This window comes from Ictalurus punctatus, chromosome 25 (assembly GCF_001660625.3).
Source record: "Ictalurus punctatus breed USDA103 chromosome 25, Coco_2.0, whole genome shotgun sequence".
Lineage (NCBI taxonomy): Eukaryota > Metazoa > Chordata > Actinopteri > Siluriformes > Ictaluridae > Ictalurus > Ictalurus punctatus.
The window spans coordinates 3,455,001-3,471,516 of record NC_030440.2 but is presented as its reverse complement, the minus strand read 5'-3'; the positions used below and the strand labels follow the sequence as shown (position 1 = coordinate 3,471,516).

The following is a 16,516-nucleotide window of genomic DNA, read 5'->3' as shown; positions in this document are numbered from 1 at the left end:
TAGAGTGCCTAAAACTTTTTGCGCAGTACCGTGTGTGAAATATTATAACTGCGATCATGTGGTCGATTAAATGAGCACAAGGCTGAGGATAGGATCTGTACAATATATTCTGTTGTCTGTGAAGCGTCATGTAGGCGTCTCTGGGGCTAGGAGTGTCTGGGGCTAGGAGTGTCTGGGGCGAGGAGTGTCTGGGACTAGGAGTGTCTGGGGCGAGGCGTGTCTGGGGCGAGGCGTGTCTGGGGCGAGGCGTGTCTGGGGCAAGGAGTGTCTGGGGCAAGGAGTGTGGGGCGAGGCGCGTCTGGGGCGAGGCGCGTCTGGGGCGAGGCGCGTCTGGGGCGAGGAGTCTCTGGTGCTAGGAGTCTCTGGTGCTAGGAGTCACTGGGACTAGTCGTCTGGCTAATTAGATGACTAATGATGAGGTGTCGAGTTCATCAAACCTCTGGAATCCGTAACTCGCTGTTCAGTTCAGCAGAATGTAGTACGCCGCTGTGCACTCCCAGTCACGCCTACACCCCTAAACACCTCCGGTGCCACTTTTTGTGTCTATTTCAAGCGTAGCAACTGTTCTACAGTCTGCTCCATAAACATAAGGCGGAATACGGACGAGCACTGTGGAATAAATTCTCTGATGAAGCGACAGCGAGACTCTACTTGTTTCCATTAACGTTATTTTGACATCATGCACTATAGCGTACTGTGTGTGTGGATTTGTGACATCTCCGAAACACACACACACTACAGAATGTATACACATGAATGCCTTCATTGTGCGATGTTTATTGAACAAATATACAAATTGATCCTGATATGACTCTGATACCACACACACACACACACACACACACACACACATTCACAGCTTCTCTTTTTACTGCTAATGTATTAACATTTAGAAAAATGTTTCAGGCTCTCTCAGGAGGTGTGGCCTGGCAGACCCAGTAAACGGGGTGTGGCTTTTGTGCCTGTCAATCTCGCTGGTGTTCCAGTCAAGGCCTAGTTGTGATATTTAAAGCACACTGTGACGTATTCTGTTTAAAAATGTCCGAACAGGTGTTTTAGTATCAGGCCTCGGTCCTGGAGAGCCACAGCACTTCAGTTCCGTATTTTTTTCCCTGAACACACACTGTTTCATTGTTTTCTATATATATATATATATATAACATTCTTCAAATGTACACTAGAATACAATAGACCAGTTCTCGCCCAAATGGACATGTTCAGTACCCATTGTTGAGCAATTCTACACCATGACTCTTCACAAAGCTCCTTTATCTACTTTTTCCCCCCTCCACTCTCCTTATTTATTATGCTGCACTTAGGGAGCCAGGCACCAAAGGTGAGTAGGCGTCCTATTGGAATTTTATGTTTTCTATTTATTGTTATTGTTTGTATACTTTGATATGTGGCAGACCAGCGAACACATCATGGGCTTTTTGTGAAATCTGCCATAGTGATAGAGGACGGTCTCAGCTGCCTACACAGCAGTACTGACCTGCACTACTCAAGTGCTACAGTACCAGCAATAAGGCACATTTTTATATACTTTTACAAGAGTAACTCCTCAACACAGTGTCACATAAACCTGATTCTGCTTTCCTCTGATTCTTTGCCACGCAAAGTTCAACATCTACTATAATGGTAATCTCCACCTGATTGGAATTTTTTTTTTTGTCATTTTGACTACAAATTTTGTCCAGTCAACACCAGCAGCATGAGACCAACCCAAACTAAGACAAATTCCTTGCATGTATAACATTCTTTGGGGTGTTTGGGGGATAAAGTGATTTAGTTTGGGGTGTTGAAACCATTTCTCAGTCATTCGGCTTCCTCATATTTTTGTTGAATTTTTTCAACTTTTTTTTTTTTTTTGGAGGGGGATTCCCGATTTGTTTTAGGTGTTATTTGAGATGCTTTGTGGCAGAGCCCCAGCTCTGCCACTGTTGGGCCCTTGAGCAAAGCCCTTACCCCTCTCTGCTCCAGGGGGCGCTGTATCATGGCTGACCCTGCCCTCTAACCCCAACTTCCTCACATGCTAGGACATGCAAAGAAAAGAATTTCACTGTGCTCTAATATGTATATGAGACAAATAAAAGCTGCTTCGTAGTCACAAAGCTGACGGACAGCATTTCATTGTCCCCACCCCCACAATCCTCCCTCCCCCATCCTTTCTCAGAAAGCCGGAAATCACAAACGTGATTAAACCGGAAATCACACAAAGGTGCAAAGAACTAAGACTGGAACCCGCTCGTTTAGTAATTGTGTTCCTTGTTTGGCCGCGTGGTGGCGGTAGACTCACTGGCGTTGCTCTGGCAACCCACATAATAGCGAAGAAGAAAAATTAAAGCGGAGGAAGACGCGCACGAAGAAGAAGGCGAAGAAGAAGCAGACGAAGGCGACCGTTGCGTTTTCCTCACGACGCTCCTCCATCTGCAAAAGTCTCTGCTTTTCCGTTTGTTAAAAGGACCGGTAGGAACGATTCATCCGAATCGGTTCCGCGTTTAAGTGGTCCGCTCGGTGTGTTATCCGAGGGAACAAAAACAACGGGATTCTACCTTCCTGTATTATTATTATTATTATTATTATTATTTTATCTTCGCTCGACCTCGTAGTTTTTTTTTTTTTTTTGAAGGGGATTTGACATCAGCGAGCGGCATCACCACCACCACCACCACCACCACCTTCATCCTCCTCCTCCTCCTCCTCATCATCAACAACTTGGAGGCCAGAAAGAAGATTCATCCGTGTGTTTATTTCCTGCTCGGATGCATCGCAGAAATTCTTCTTCCGGCGCTATTGATTACTCGATGCTTTGATTGATCGGTCGATTGGCTGAAGCAGATGCAGCGGGAAGGGCTCGTGCACACCGGCGTGGTTGACATGGCAACGACTTCTTCAACGGCCCGGATTATTTAGCTGTATCAAATATATATATATAATCTGCACTAATCGCTGTAATCTCCATGTGACTTTGCATCAGTGTGTAGTTTAGCCCAGCTCCCCTCAGCTGGCTCTTTTCTCCTTTCATCGTCCGGCATTTGCTCCCACTGTGAGTACTGACCGTGTCTTCTACATACAGCTAGCTGTGCGCACTCCCTCATCATCTCCCACATCAACACACTCAGAAATGTTCTTTGTTATGATTATTATTATTATTGGCGGTGACCTCTAGGCTGTTCTCATCCTTGTGGACAGAGCTCCCCAGTGCGCATGTGGCCCTCAGATGATCCTCCTCTAATGAACTTGATTAATGCTGGATTTGAGCTCTTCAGTGTAAACAACAACATCCCCCTGTGCTGGTCGGCTTGGTTTAGCGGTAGTGACCTTGTACAAGTCTGTAATGCCGTCTAATGGTCAAAGTCCTGCTGAAGCTTGGCCCTTTTTAGTCCGAACCGAGCGGCAGATTCCACGCTTCATGCGGCGAGGCAGCGTTAGTTACACCGCCTGATGAAATTTTAATGGCCTGGCCCTAAGTATGTGTTCAAACGCTGCTAATGAAACACGTTTAGGCGACACTGAGCCGCGTCTTGCCGGGGTTAAGTTTGTTGTTTTGCATGTTTTATGCTAACAGGTTAGCCGTCTGCTGCCTGGTTCTGTCTCTGCTGGAAATTTTCTCCACAGACTTTCTTTCTTTTTTTAAAATGTCCTCTGTTTCACTGCCGGGTTATTTGCTGTTGCTCAGACAATAAGAAGTGTACACGCTGGAAGGGTTCATGCTGTTCGGGTTAAGAGCCTGAAATATTTTGGTGGGTTTACACTTTGAGTTCTAGAGTTGTATTATTATTATTATTATTATTATTATTATTATTATTATTTTGCCGGTTTCCAGGTCAGAGGTGAAGTTTGAGTAGGAGAGGTCAGGGCCTGTGTAAACCGGACCGTTCTGGTTTTGTTGAGCGTGCTGGGGTTCGGACCGTCGTTTGGGGATATTTGGACTGAGACCGTGTTTTTGGTGGTTGTGGTATTTCTGGTTAGGGTTCTTGGATGTAAGGGGTATTTGTGGTCAGGGTATTTTTAAATGTAGGAGGTATGGTGTACAGAACTTTTAGATGTAAGGGGTAGCCCGTGTGTGTGGGGGGGTGTGGGGGGGTCAGAGCTTTTAGATGCAGAAGCTGTTGGTGGTCAGAGTTTTAGCTGAAGGGGGTATTTGGGCTTAGTGGTATTTGTGATTGGACATACTTGGTTGTGAAGACTGTAGAGTGGGGGTACTTCTGGTTGGTGGTATTTGTTTGTGTGGTTGGTGGTATTTGGTTGTGTGCTGTGTTTGTAGAGTGGAGGTATTTGCCTTTGGGTGTTTTGGTTGTGTGGGGGTATGTGTGGTATTTGGTTGTGTGGTGTGTTTGTAGAGTGGTGTTATTTGCCTTCGGTGGTATTTGGTTGTGTGGTGTGTTTGTAGTGTGGTGGTATGTGGTTGGTGGTATTTGGTTGTGTGGCGTGTTTAAGGTTTGGGGTATTTGTAGTTGGTTGTATGGTGTGTTTGTAGTGTGGTTGGTGGTATTTGGTTGTATGGTGTGTGTGTTGTGTAGTGGTGTGTGGTATTTGGTTTTGGTTGGTGGTATTTGGTTGTGGGGAGTGTTTAAGGTTTATAGTGTTTGTAGTTGGTGGTATTTGGATGTGTGGTGTTTGTAGTGTGGGGGTATGTGTGCTTGGTGGTATTTGGTTGTATGGTGTGTTTGTTGTGTAGTGGTGTGTGGTATTTGGTTGTGGGGAGTGTTTAAGGTTTGGGGTGTTTGTAGTTGGTTGTATGGTGTGTTTGTAGTGTGGTGGTATGTGGTTGGTGGTATTTGGTTCTGGGGTGTGTTTAAGGTTTGGGCTATTTGTAGTTGGTGGTATTTGGATGTGTGGTGTTTGTAGAGTGGTGGTATGTGGTTGGTGGTATTTGGTTGTGGGGAGTGTTTAAGGTTTGGGGTGTTTGTAGTTGGTTGTATGGTGTGTTTGTAGTGTGGTTGGTGGTATTTGGTTGTATGGTGTGTTTGTTGTGTAGTGGTGTGTGGTATTTGGTTTTGGTTGTGGGGAGTGTTTAAGGTTTGGGGTGTTTGTAGTTGGTGGTATTTAGATGTGTGGTGTTTGTAGTGTGGGGGTATGTGTGCTTGGTGGTATTTGGTTGTAGGGTGTGTTTTTTGTAGTGTGGTGGTTGGTGGTATTTGGTTGTGGTTTGTGGTAGTTGGTTGTGGGGATTGTTTTGTGGGTCGTAGTTACGGGATGTGCCGTTTGGGCGTTGTTTTGTTTAGACACGATCGGTCGTTTATTAGCAGTACATGAACAGTTTATTCATGTTTGAAACGGCGTGTTTGTGTTCAGGTTCTGCGTGTCAAAGAGTAACTCAAGTACATCTAATATTACTGATTATGTAAATAATCAATAGAAACAGCAGATCAGTTTGACTTCCAGTCCGGTTCACATGTAAAAGTTACCGATGGTGGAGATTAGAGTCGGAGATTAAGGCTCACTTACACATCGGCGTTTCTGTCGATCTGTGTCATGATGCAAAACGGGAGATTTCGTGTAAGCGTAGTCCACAGAGGAGCCAGCACGCACCTCCAAAATCTGATAGTGTATTGTGTGAATCTGTGGTAGTGTGCACTGTTCGACTACAGTGAAATACCAGACTTTCTCTTTTTCTCTTTCCTGCTTTGCCGCACAGTGCAACCATATGTACAAGTCCTGTATGTTGGCTGTGTGAATGTCGTTGCCCGAGTCGTTGCCGTTAACACTTCGACATTGAGCCTTGTACTAGGGCCATCACACCAGAATCTCCCATTGGTGCTCAAATTCGGTTGAGACCTTCCACGGCATTTCCATACACATGAAACCATCCCGTCAGCCCTCGTGTTCTGAGGACGGAGGCGGGATCTTCCTGGACGTGACCACTCCCGTCAGTATAGAATCCGCAGGACGTCGTAATGATTTGCCGTAACTCTTCCCTGACCCCCAACCGTGCCGGTAAACCGCGTCACAGAGTCACCCGATTTCCTTTTCATCACTCGTCCGTGTATAACCGACGACACAATTTAGTCCGCCTAACATCTTGTCCAAAAAAAAAAAAAAAAAACACAAACTTTTGTGTGTAAGCTTAAACCAGCTCCTTTGACCCCCCTCACTTACTTCTTCCTCCCTCTTTAGGTTGCAGTTGCTGCTCACTTTTCCAGTAATGGCTAAGTGATTCAACAAAGCGGAGCGTGTCAGTGACTCGCAGGTTAATAATTAAGTCGCGTGTCTAAGGCCGTAACTGATAGAAGCGCAGGGTTGTGTGTGTTTGTCTGTGCTTTGTCTTCATTGAGCGCTGAGGACACACACACAGAGACAAAGAGCCCTGTAGGTGAGTTGTTTGGTTCCTATTAACTCAGCACAGTAGTTTTAGTTCTAACAGGGCCTGCTCATATACTCGAACATCCTTACTTTTGTAATATATATATATATATATATATATATATATATATATATATATATATATATATATATATATATATATATATATATATATATATATATATATATATATACGAGAGAAATATCTTTCTGTATATTTAACTAATATGACGTAAGCATGCCAGATATCTCTCTCTGTGTTTTGATCATCAACCTGACCCGGTTAAATACTTTGTCTCGTCTACGTTTTGGACTCTTCTCGTTAAGGCTAAAACCTGAACCGATTCTGTGAAGTACCTTTAGCTCCAGGTGGCATATTTCTGTATTCATAACGCACAGTACTGTTATTGTGCACACTTTCAAACCTCGCGTTCCATTCAGGCAGAGGCTCCTGTGTGGGCAGCTTTTTAGATAGTACTTCTGCTCCGTGGTGGTGTTTTTCTTCTGCTTTTTGCATAAATATCCATATTCAAAAGGTCGAAAGTCTCCGCTTGTTTGAGCGGAAAGTTTTCAGGAGAAATCGTCCAACACTGATTTATTTATTTATTTATTTATTTTTTTAAAGCATGGTATCGTGATTTTATTAAAGCCAGGTTTCGCTTCGGCCCGTAGCTAGCCGTACCTTCGCCGGTCTTGCGGCAGAGACGAACCAGACCGCGTGTGAATTAGGGGACTGATGAGCCCTCACACCGTTTTCCGCACCGTTGAAAGCGTGGAGATAAAAGCAGATATCGGACGGATTAGCTCGGACGCTTTGCATGCTGGGAAATCTGTCACGCGGCGAGCGTGTACGTGCTTCTGGAGTTCACGTTAGACACTAAAATGAGCTTTTTATTGCTAAGGCGTGTCTTCAGACGACTCTGGAGAGTAAGTCCAAAAGTCTGAGTCTCGTGAGCTTTTATTTTCTGAAAAACTGGCCGGTGTGATGTGACCTAACATGAAAGCGTTGTCGATCCCACCCCATTGTTGATTATTTTCCAATAACAGCCTACCCTGATGCGTTTTATTCCTCTTATTCCACAGCAATCTCACAACGAGTAAATGTAGATTATTTATTTATTTTTTTTAAAAAAATATGAGAATACAAAAAAAATAATAATAGTTTTTCAGTTATCGTTATTCACTTACAGCCGCTTTAAGGAGTCGTTTTCTCACCAGTCTCCGTCTCTTAACATAGCAACTTGTCATACTCCCGACCGTCACGAAGCTCCGACGCTGGAGACTCCTCCCATGAATGTTCAACAATCTCCAATCTCCGACCTGTTTATTAATTCCTCTCGGATTATTTGGGAGCATCTCTGAGTATTTAATCCGTGGGCGAATTCGCGGTTACTATAGAAACCCGAACATATTCGAGTGAGCACGTTGAACATAAAGTTGTGACTTGCGGCCATCAGAGCTGCTGTTAAAGAAAATGAATCAACACCTTCTGACCGATCGGAATCGAAAGTGGGGTGATACTGCATGCGCAGGCACTTCAGAGAGTCAGTACGTTACATCCCTACCCATATGTCTTGAATAATGCATTTTTTAAAAAAATCAGATCGATCGAATGATGTCTGTCATTGAAAATGAACGGTCTCCGAGTGTTGTCGCTGTATGTGTACCTTTTTTTTTTTTTTTTAAATCTGTAGAATCGTACCAGTAGAAGACCATTCGGGTTTGTCCTGATTGAATGACCCCCGTTTTATCCTGATTCAAGCGCACACCGTCTTCCCAAGACGTCCCGCCTAGCTAGTAGGGATATAACCGAATACGAGTGCGTTACGTTCACGACCGTGATGATGAGGTGCGCTCTACAGATTCATGTAGAAATAGGAGATGGGCACACTGTTTGTTTGTTTCAGAAAGCTTGGCAGGAATCTGCTTGCGACTAGGTGTGTGCGTCGGGACTGGGATCCCGCATGATGCAACGAGAGAGTCACACGAACAGACGGTTTTTACTTTTGGGTGGGCAGGCCATCGCGTATAAAGGTTACGGGCATGAGAGAGCGGATAACTGTAAGGCGTGCAGGACGGAGAAAGACCGTAAACGTGACGTATTTAGAGAATAACAGGTCTGGGATTGAAGTGGTTTAAATCAGGCTACGTGTGTGTGTGTGTGTGTGTGTGTGTGTGTGTGTGTGTGTGTGTGTGTGTGTGTGTAGGTTTTCATCCTCCAATTTTCCAATTAGACCACAGGGGCGGGAACGATACTTTTATCGTGTTACTAATTATTATTACCGTGAGTGCTAGAGTTATCGGCTCACGCCTAATGTTTATACACCCGGCACACCCTTACACGTGCTTTTGTCCTTTGTTGTGCAGTGTGCTTGTAGCAGAATGGCCCCGCTGGTTGAAGAGCTGCGCAGACTGGGCTGGATTCTCGTCAAAGCTCTGCTGCGCTTCACCTTCATGTTCATTAACAACTGCGTGGCGATTCCATCCTACTGCTTGTACCTGATCGTCTTGCAGCCGCTGAGGATGGTGCACGGCTCTGCTTTCTGGCACATCGAGGGCGTCATGTTCCGGTGGCTACTGGCCATGGTGGCGTCGTGGGGCTGGTGTGCAGGATACACAGGTAATCAAATCTGCTGCTCCGCTTCGGCACGCCCAACCGAGAATACAGGACGTCACTAGGTCCGAGAACGTTTAGTGGAATGAATAAGTACGCGTCATGAACGCTACTGCTACCGCTAGGGTCGTCTTGTCACGATACCGTAGACATCTCTTACGGTGCTACACCAGCTGAAGGATCACGATCACGCAGTGTCGTGTTAATTCATCGTTCAAATCTGCGAAACGAGCCAGATTTACAGAAATGCATGGATAGAAACGAAAAGAGACGCACGTTATTAACGAGAACGAATAACTGGCTGTTGGGAAAACTCACAATCAGTCATACAGTTGGCAAGCAAGTAATTCAGCGTGCCCCACATTTCATCTGTTGCTCCCCAGAGCAATGAAATCATGCAAATGGGAATTGTCCTCCGAGAACTAAGCATGAACACAACGTTAAGAATGAATAACTCCAAAAAAAAATCATACAATTGGGAACGTTAGCTCCCGTACTATCAAACACGGCTAATTTCAGGATTCACACGCAGCGGTTAGCATAACGTTAGCTCCCGTACTATCAAACACGGCTAATTTCAGGATACACACGCAGCGGTTAGCATAACGTTAGCTCCCGTACTATCAAACACGGCTAATTTCAGGAACACACGCAGCGGTTAGCATAACGTTAGCTCCCGTACTATCAAACACGGCTAATTTCAGGATTCACACGCAGCGGTTAGCATAACGTTAGCTCCCGTACTATCAAACACGGCTAATTTCAGGATACACACGCAGCGGTTAGCATAACGTTAGCTCCCGTACTATCAAACACGGCTAATTTCAGGATACACACGCAGCGGTTAGCATAATGTTAGCTCCCGTACTATCAAACACGGCTAATTTCAGGATACACACGCAGCGGTTAGCATAACGTTAGCTTTCTTACTATCAAACACGGCTAATTTCAGGATACACACGCAGCGGTTAGCATAACGTTAGCTCCCGTACTATCAAACACGGCTAATTTCAGGAAACACACGCAGCGGTTAGCATAACGTTAGCTCCCGTACTATCAAACACGGCTAATTTCAGGAAACACACGCAGCGGTTAGCATAACGTTAGCTCCCGTACTATCAAACAGGAAATCCTTAAAGATTAGGGTAAAGAATTTAGGTTAAATGAAGTGTGTCTAACTTTTATTCTCTGTTCTGCAGAAGCAGTGAGGTGTGTCTTAATAGTATTAACTGCCGCACACACAGCGTTACTTACAGCACTGCCGTATTCACAATATTACCGTTTAAATAATACAGTGCCATCGACGGGATTCTGAAGCTTCAGTATCGCGATACTACCGTAGTACCGGTATACTGTGCAACCCTTACTACTACTACTACTAATAATAATAGTAATTATTGTTATTATTAATGTCGTTGTTTTTAAATTATTATTATTATAACATGTAAAATGTTATTTACTAAAACAACTAAAACGTATAGCATGTGCATAATCCGTTTCTCAGCTCTGAGAAACCCTCATGGAGGTGGAGCAGTATTGCCATTTCTCTCTGTTGCTGTAGTTTGGATGGATTTCCTCAGCCAGACGTGCAGTCTGTTCAGTGACTGCGGGGACACGATACTCGTGTCAAAGCGTTCCCAAGCGTAGTGAAACTTTACCGCTGGGAAACTGACTCGCCGCTATCTCCTGGAAAAGAGGAATAAATATTAGCCTGTTATCGTTGGATTGCAACTTACTACAAATGTCATGTCATGACCTCCCGAGGCTGGTCACGGTGGACGTGGAGCAAAGTGCAGTTTACACGTGTGACGAAGAACAAGGAAAGACTGTCTGATTAATGATTTATCCATGTGTATTGTGCTTCTCTTTGTCCAAGTCACTGCATCGAGACACAACGGCTCGGTCATTTTGGGGTTGAAGTCAGGGATCATCAGGGAATTTCGTTTGTAAACCCCCCCCCTTCTTTATTTATTTATTTATTTATTTATTTATTTTTTTACAGTGAAGCTTAGCGGTTAAGGCTCAGTTGCTGATCGGAAGGTCGGGGGTTCAAGCCCCAGCACTGCCAAGCTGCCACTGTTGGGCCCTTGAGTAAGGCCCTTAACTCTCTCTACTCCAGGGGGCGCTGTATATCATGGCTGACCCTGCGCTCTGATCGATAAAGACGAGCTTTATCGAGCTTACAGATTTAATGGGTTAAAATAGTCTGTTTTTTCCCTGCTCGGTACCCAGGCGGTACATTGTACCGTTCTTCACACAGTAGGTCACGGGAATTCAAGATTTTGGTCAGGGAAAGGTCGTGGAATTTTTCGGAATGTTCGACTTGGAGTGGGAACCCCGTATATTCTCTTTTCTAATCATTCCTTCGTGACGGTGTCCGTGTACACGTTGCCAAATCTCGCGCCGTTCCCTCAGTTACCCTTATATGTTCAAACCCATGCCGCTTTCTCCGTAAGCGAACGTTTATGTAAAACGTCTACGTTCCCCTTGCCCTAGATATTTTCAGTCAGCCATGTTTTGTTTGAGGTTTGCATCAGCAACAAGCTATCCTCCTAATTCAAGCCCAGATCGCAAGGAAACGCTCGGGGATAGCCTTATTTATAGATTTTACACGGGGTAATGTTATGATTTGTATCGCTTGCAGCTTTCTGATAGAATTACCCCTCCACACTTGGTTTAGATTTACTGTAATCTAATAAATAAATAAAAAGCTACGTTCCTGCCCACCCGGACTTAAGGCTAGTTCACAGTGCGGGATTTGCAAGTCGATTTGCAAGCCGTCTCCGATCGAGGGTTTTTGTCGGTGAGCAGTCGGCGCTCACCGACCGGCGGTCGATCGTCGCGTGCGAACTACGCGAGGCCACGCGGGTATTCCGGATGCTGAATATCCGGAGCGTTCGGGCGACTCCACATCCTGCGGTGTGGAAAGTGTCGTCGCCGGCAGTGACGGCAGTCCCCGCGGCCTGCGTGTGCTCGTCCATTCTTTCACCCACTCCCTTTGTCTTTTCCTTTTAGGGAACTCGGACCGCTCGTCTCTGTCCCACGGCCATCTTCAAATAAACGACGCCTGTTTCGCACGTTTTTTTTTTTTTTTCTTTCCGTGTCGTATATCTGCATCACTTCTCGCGTTTGGACGGCGGACGGAGTCGTCGGGTCGTGTAGCGTGTGACCCCCTGTCGCTGAGCAATCACGACTCCCGATTACAAGAGAGCAAGTCATGTACAAGCGTGAACGGTACAGAGATCCGCCGACGCCGAAAGTCCTGTAGCGTGAACTTCGCTTTAGTGACACTACTGAAGTAGTCATCTTTTATGGTACGTGGGTTTTTACAGGCGAGGGTCTTTTGAGGCGTCGTTCTGGTAAATAGGCGTCACTGTCGGTTGGAGGCGGACTCTTCTTTTAAGGGACACGGACGTTTCTTACTTGTCCGCCACACCTTTTTAGCAACGCACTTTGCTTGATCAAGAATCAGGTTCTCTAACTCGCCGTTTGACAGAAAAGGCCACGCCTGCAGTCTTTAAGCCGCTTTTTAAGCTCTCACCACGTAGACTGTGGGAAACGTTCGGAGCGGAGAGGTCATCGAACAGCGTAAATGCCCACTGAAAAAGAGACGAGCGGGAAATGGAGTTCTATTGTGCTTTCTCCGTCGGTATTGTACAGAGAACCTGCACGCGCACGTCGACTGCCAGGACGATCGATCATGAAAACCCATCATCGATCTTTCAACAATTGCTTTGGAATTTAGGACCGTGCAAATCATCCTTTCGTGGAGAATAGACGAGCATCCGAAGAGCTCGGAGCTCTGTGTGGGTGGGGTTTTAACACGTCGTGCGAGGCACTGGTGTCACTTTTCGTGATTAGATACACTGACGGATTGCTGCGTAAAGGTTCAGATTAGGTATTTGCCGATAATTAGATGTTAAAGTGTATATATAGTCTCTACTATCACTATAGAGTACTGGTTTGGGTTTCTTTTTGTGAATTGGATGCTCCACTCATTAGTAGGCTGCCCAGGTAGGTGTAATTTCCGGGTAGCCTTTGATCCGCAGCGTAAAGACGGCCCTTTTCTCACGAACGAGGAAAAACACGGCAAACAGAACTGTCGCCGATGAATATGTTTATAGATGCGCGTCAGCTTACAACCATCAGATTTAATAAGCAGCGCTGCGTTTAATAACGTACGGAGTTTAACTTTTATTAATGTAGGGTTAGTAATATTCTTTATATATATATATATATATATATAATGTGTGTGTATATATAATATACATATATGTATAATGCACACGGCGTTTGTCACATTACATATTATTCTGGATCAGCCCTGGTCGTCTTTATTCAGAGATATGAGTCTATGCTGAAAGTCACATGCAGGAAGTGAGTTGATGATTTTGAGAGCTTCTGTTCGGTTCGCCAAGCCTTTAGGGAAGGACACACTCTTGTTAACACGCGGCACTGCATGCTAAGTGCTTTGACAGCTCTCTGAGGTCATTGAGGGTAGATAGATAAATATAGAATATATATATATATATATATATATATATATATATATATATATATATATATATATATATATATATATATATATATATATATATATATATATACACGAGAGATATGGATAGATAGATTGGCACCCTTTGTAAATATGAGCGAAGAAGGCTGTGAAAAATTGTCTTTATTGTTTAACGTTTTGATCTTTTGTTAGAAAAATTCACAAAAATACTCCGCTCTCATGGATATCAAACAACTGCGAACACAACACGGGTTTCTCCGGGAAAAAAAAAAATTGTTAAATATTGGTGTGCAAGAATTATTGTACCTCCTGTGAATTCATATGAGAGACTTGTCATTGAAGTATATTCCCATTTGATATTTTACATTTTGACTAGGAACAGGAAATTGTTCAAACATGATTTCCCGTTAAATAAATATGAGGTAACACACAGGTTCAATTCATTCATAACAAAAGGTTGTTGAGCTTCACGAAATGGGAAGCGGGTATAAGAAGATAGTACAAGCGTTGAAAATGCCCGTTTCCATCCACGTTCCAGTCGACTGGAGATGTTATGATTGGACGCGCGACTGTATCGTCTCGACGCACTGTTGAAGAGGATGGGTCGAGCGGATAGAACATCTCCGAGGATCACAGCTGGAGAACTGCAGAAGTTAGTCGCGTCTCGGGGTCTGAAAGTCTCCAAAACTACAATCTGAAGTCATTGACATCACCACAAGGTGTTTGGAAGGGTTTCAAGAAAAAAAGCCTCTACTCTCATCCAAAAACAATCTCGAGCGTGTTCAGTGTGCAGACACTACTGGAACTTCAGATGGGATCGGGTTCTACGGTCAGATGAAACCAGAACAGAGCTTTTTGGTAATAAACACAGAGGTGGTTTTGGAGCACAGAGAGGTAGCCGTATGGAAAAGTCCCTCATGCCCACGGTTAAATATGGAGGAGGATCTTTAATGTTTTGGGGCTGTTTTTCTGCCAGAGCACCTGGACGTTTTGTTAGGACACATGGCATCATGGACTCTATCAAATATCAACAGATATTAAATGAAAACCTGACTGACTCTGACAGAACGCTTCAAATGCGCCGTGGTCGGATCTTCCAGCAGGACGATGATCCAAAACATCATCAACATCAACACAGAAATGGTTCACTGACCACAAAATCAAGCTCCTGTCCTGACCATCACACTCCCCTGACTGGTGACCATCTGCCCATCTTTGCTTCTGAAAGACTTTCAAAGATCCACTTTTTATACCTCATATATACCAATATATGTTTAATATTTTATGATATATATATCCACCAATAATTGTTGCCAATTAACCTCCAGGTGTTTCTTTTTAGTAACACTTACCTTTCCAGCCTTTTGTTGCCCCCGTCCCAACTTTTTTGAGACGTGTTGTGGAAATCAAATTCAAAATGACATTTTTTTCTTCTTCCCCCTTTAAAATGGTACATTTCCTCAGTATAAACAGTTGAGATGTTCTATTGTGAATAACGTGGGTTTATGAGATTCGCGGATCATCGCGTTCTGTTTTTAATCGACATTTTTCACGGCGTCCCAACGTTTTTGGAAACGGGTTTGTGTGCGTGTCTGGAACCGTACCAGAGAGATGAACATCATTCTTCCAAATGATCTTGCCCCAGTCGCTGTTTTCATGATGGCGGAAGAGAGCACTGTCCAACGCGTCATTCCGACCTCTCCCATACAGTGCCCTCCACTAATATTGGCACCCTCGGTAAATATGAACAAAGAAGGTTCCACCAAGAGTCCCGATATCAGCGGAGGTGTTCCCTCGGGTTAGCGTATGCATATGGATCTCTATCTATATCAGACCATTCGGTCAGCCTTCATCTCCTGTGGATGTTGGTGGGGTCATCATGGAAGTGATGATGGGTTTCGTACACACCCATCCGCCATGACATTAAAACCACCTACCTAGTATCGTGTACGTCAGGGGTCGCCGACGGTGTTCCTGGAGATCTACTGTACCTTCCTGAAGACTTTAACTCCAACCGTAACCGTACCCATTCCCTTAAGAAGGGCGTGATCGATTAAATCAGGGGTGTTCGGTTTTGGTTGGAGATGAAACCTGCAGGAAGGTGGTACATCTCAATGAAGAGGGTTGATGACCACTGGCGTCGGTCCTTCCTTCGACCACTTTCGGTCGAAAAAACCAAACCAAATGAAGTCATCCGTTTAATTCAGTCGTAACCTGTCGAGTATTTTAACACACTGGACTGCAGACCGAGTGTTTTGGCGGCTCTTTGAGGTCAATAACTGGAGAGAGAAGATGGCTGCCGGCCAGCGCATGCTGATTTGTTTTTAGGTTGCCCTTTTGTACCGGGACTCCGATGACTAAAACACCCGAGCTGGCCGACTGTTCGCGAGCTGAGGGAGGAAAAAAGACCGAGTGACCATGTCTAAAGTGTTTTAAAGAGGGGAAACATGAAGGACATCATGGACTCTTGACTGCAAGGAAAGAAAGTGGCGATTTCTCCTGCTCTCGCCTGTAGCGAGAACGCTTTAAACACGGTATTGTTTTAATCAACAGTACTCACCGCTGTGGTTTCAGTGTCGTAGCTGCCATTAAAATGATCCCGGACCTCTTCAGGGTCTTAAATCTTGGGTCTGGAGCCGAAAAAGAGTCCGACGCTACCGGCGAAGACGAGTCTGGAGCCGGTGTTCTGCGGAAAAACGTCCACGGGGACATGTATGACGAGGGTCCAAGACGTGACCCGGCCCCGTTCGTGCCGTTTCAAACACCGGCGATGCTCTCTCGGTCACGGCTTCACGTCCGGTGAAGGAGATGGCTTGAGAGAGAAATTCGACCAAACATCGGCGTACGTCCAGGGACGTCACACGGATCATCCTAATTAACAGCATTGTAAACCGCAGGTGTGACGGTATAACCACATGACGGTGTACCTTCATAGGCGTGCGGTTCATTTTTGGCCGTAGCGGTATTCATAATGAGTCAATATGCCACGGGGTAATTCAAAAACAGCCGACTTTTGCTCCGTCAGAACGTGGCCCCGGTGAAACGATGAGCCCGAACACGGGCGTTTCCGACAAACGAGG

At 44.9% G+C, this 16,516-nt stretch overlaps 1 protein-coding gene across 4 annotated transcripts in view; it reads left to right on the top strand.

Moving 5' to 3' along the window:
- The first annotated feature begins 2,333 nt into the window (after positions 1-2,333).
- The window catches only part of lpgat1 (lysophosphatidylglycerol acyltransferase 1), a 53,314-nt gene continuing 39,131 nt past the window's right edge, over positions 2,334-16,516 (top strand). The window contains exons 1-2 of one of the 4 annotated variants that reach the window (XM_017455956.3): positions 2,334-3,046; positions 8,674-8,926. In XM_017455956.3, the coding sequence (XP_017311445.1) occupies positions 8,689-8,926 (238 nt within the window). In that variant the 5' untranslated portion in view covers positions 2,334-3,046; positions 8,674-8,688. Of the gene's footprint in view, positions 3,047-3,178; positions 3,471-6,091; positions 6,317-8,673; positions 8,927-16,516 lie in introns of those variants that run through there. The other 3 variants (XM_047150876.2, XM_053675593.1, XM_017455957.3) reach the window with 3 other exon arrangements.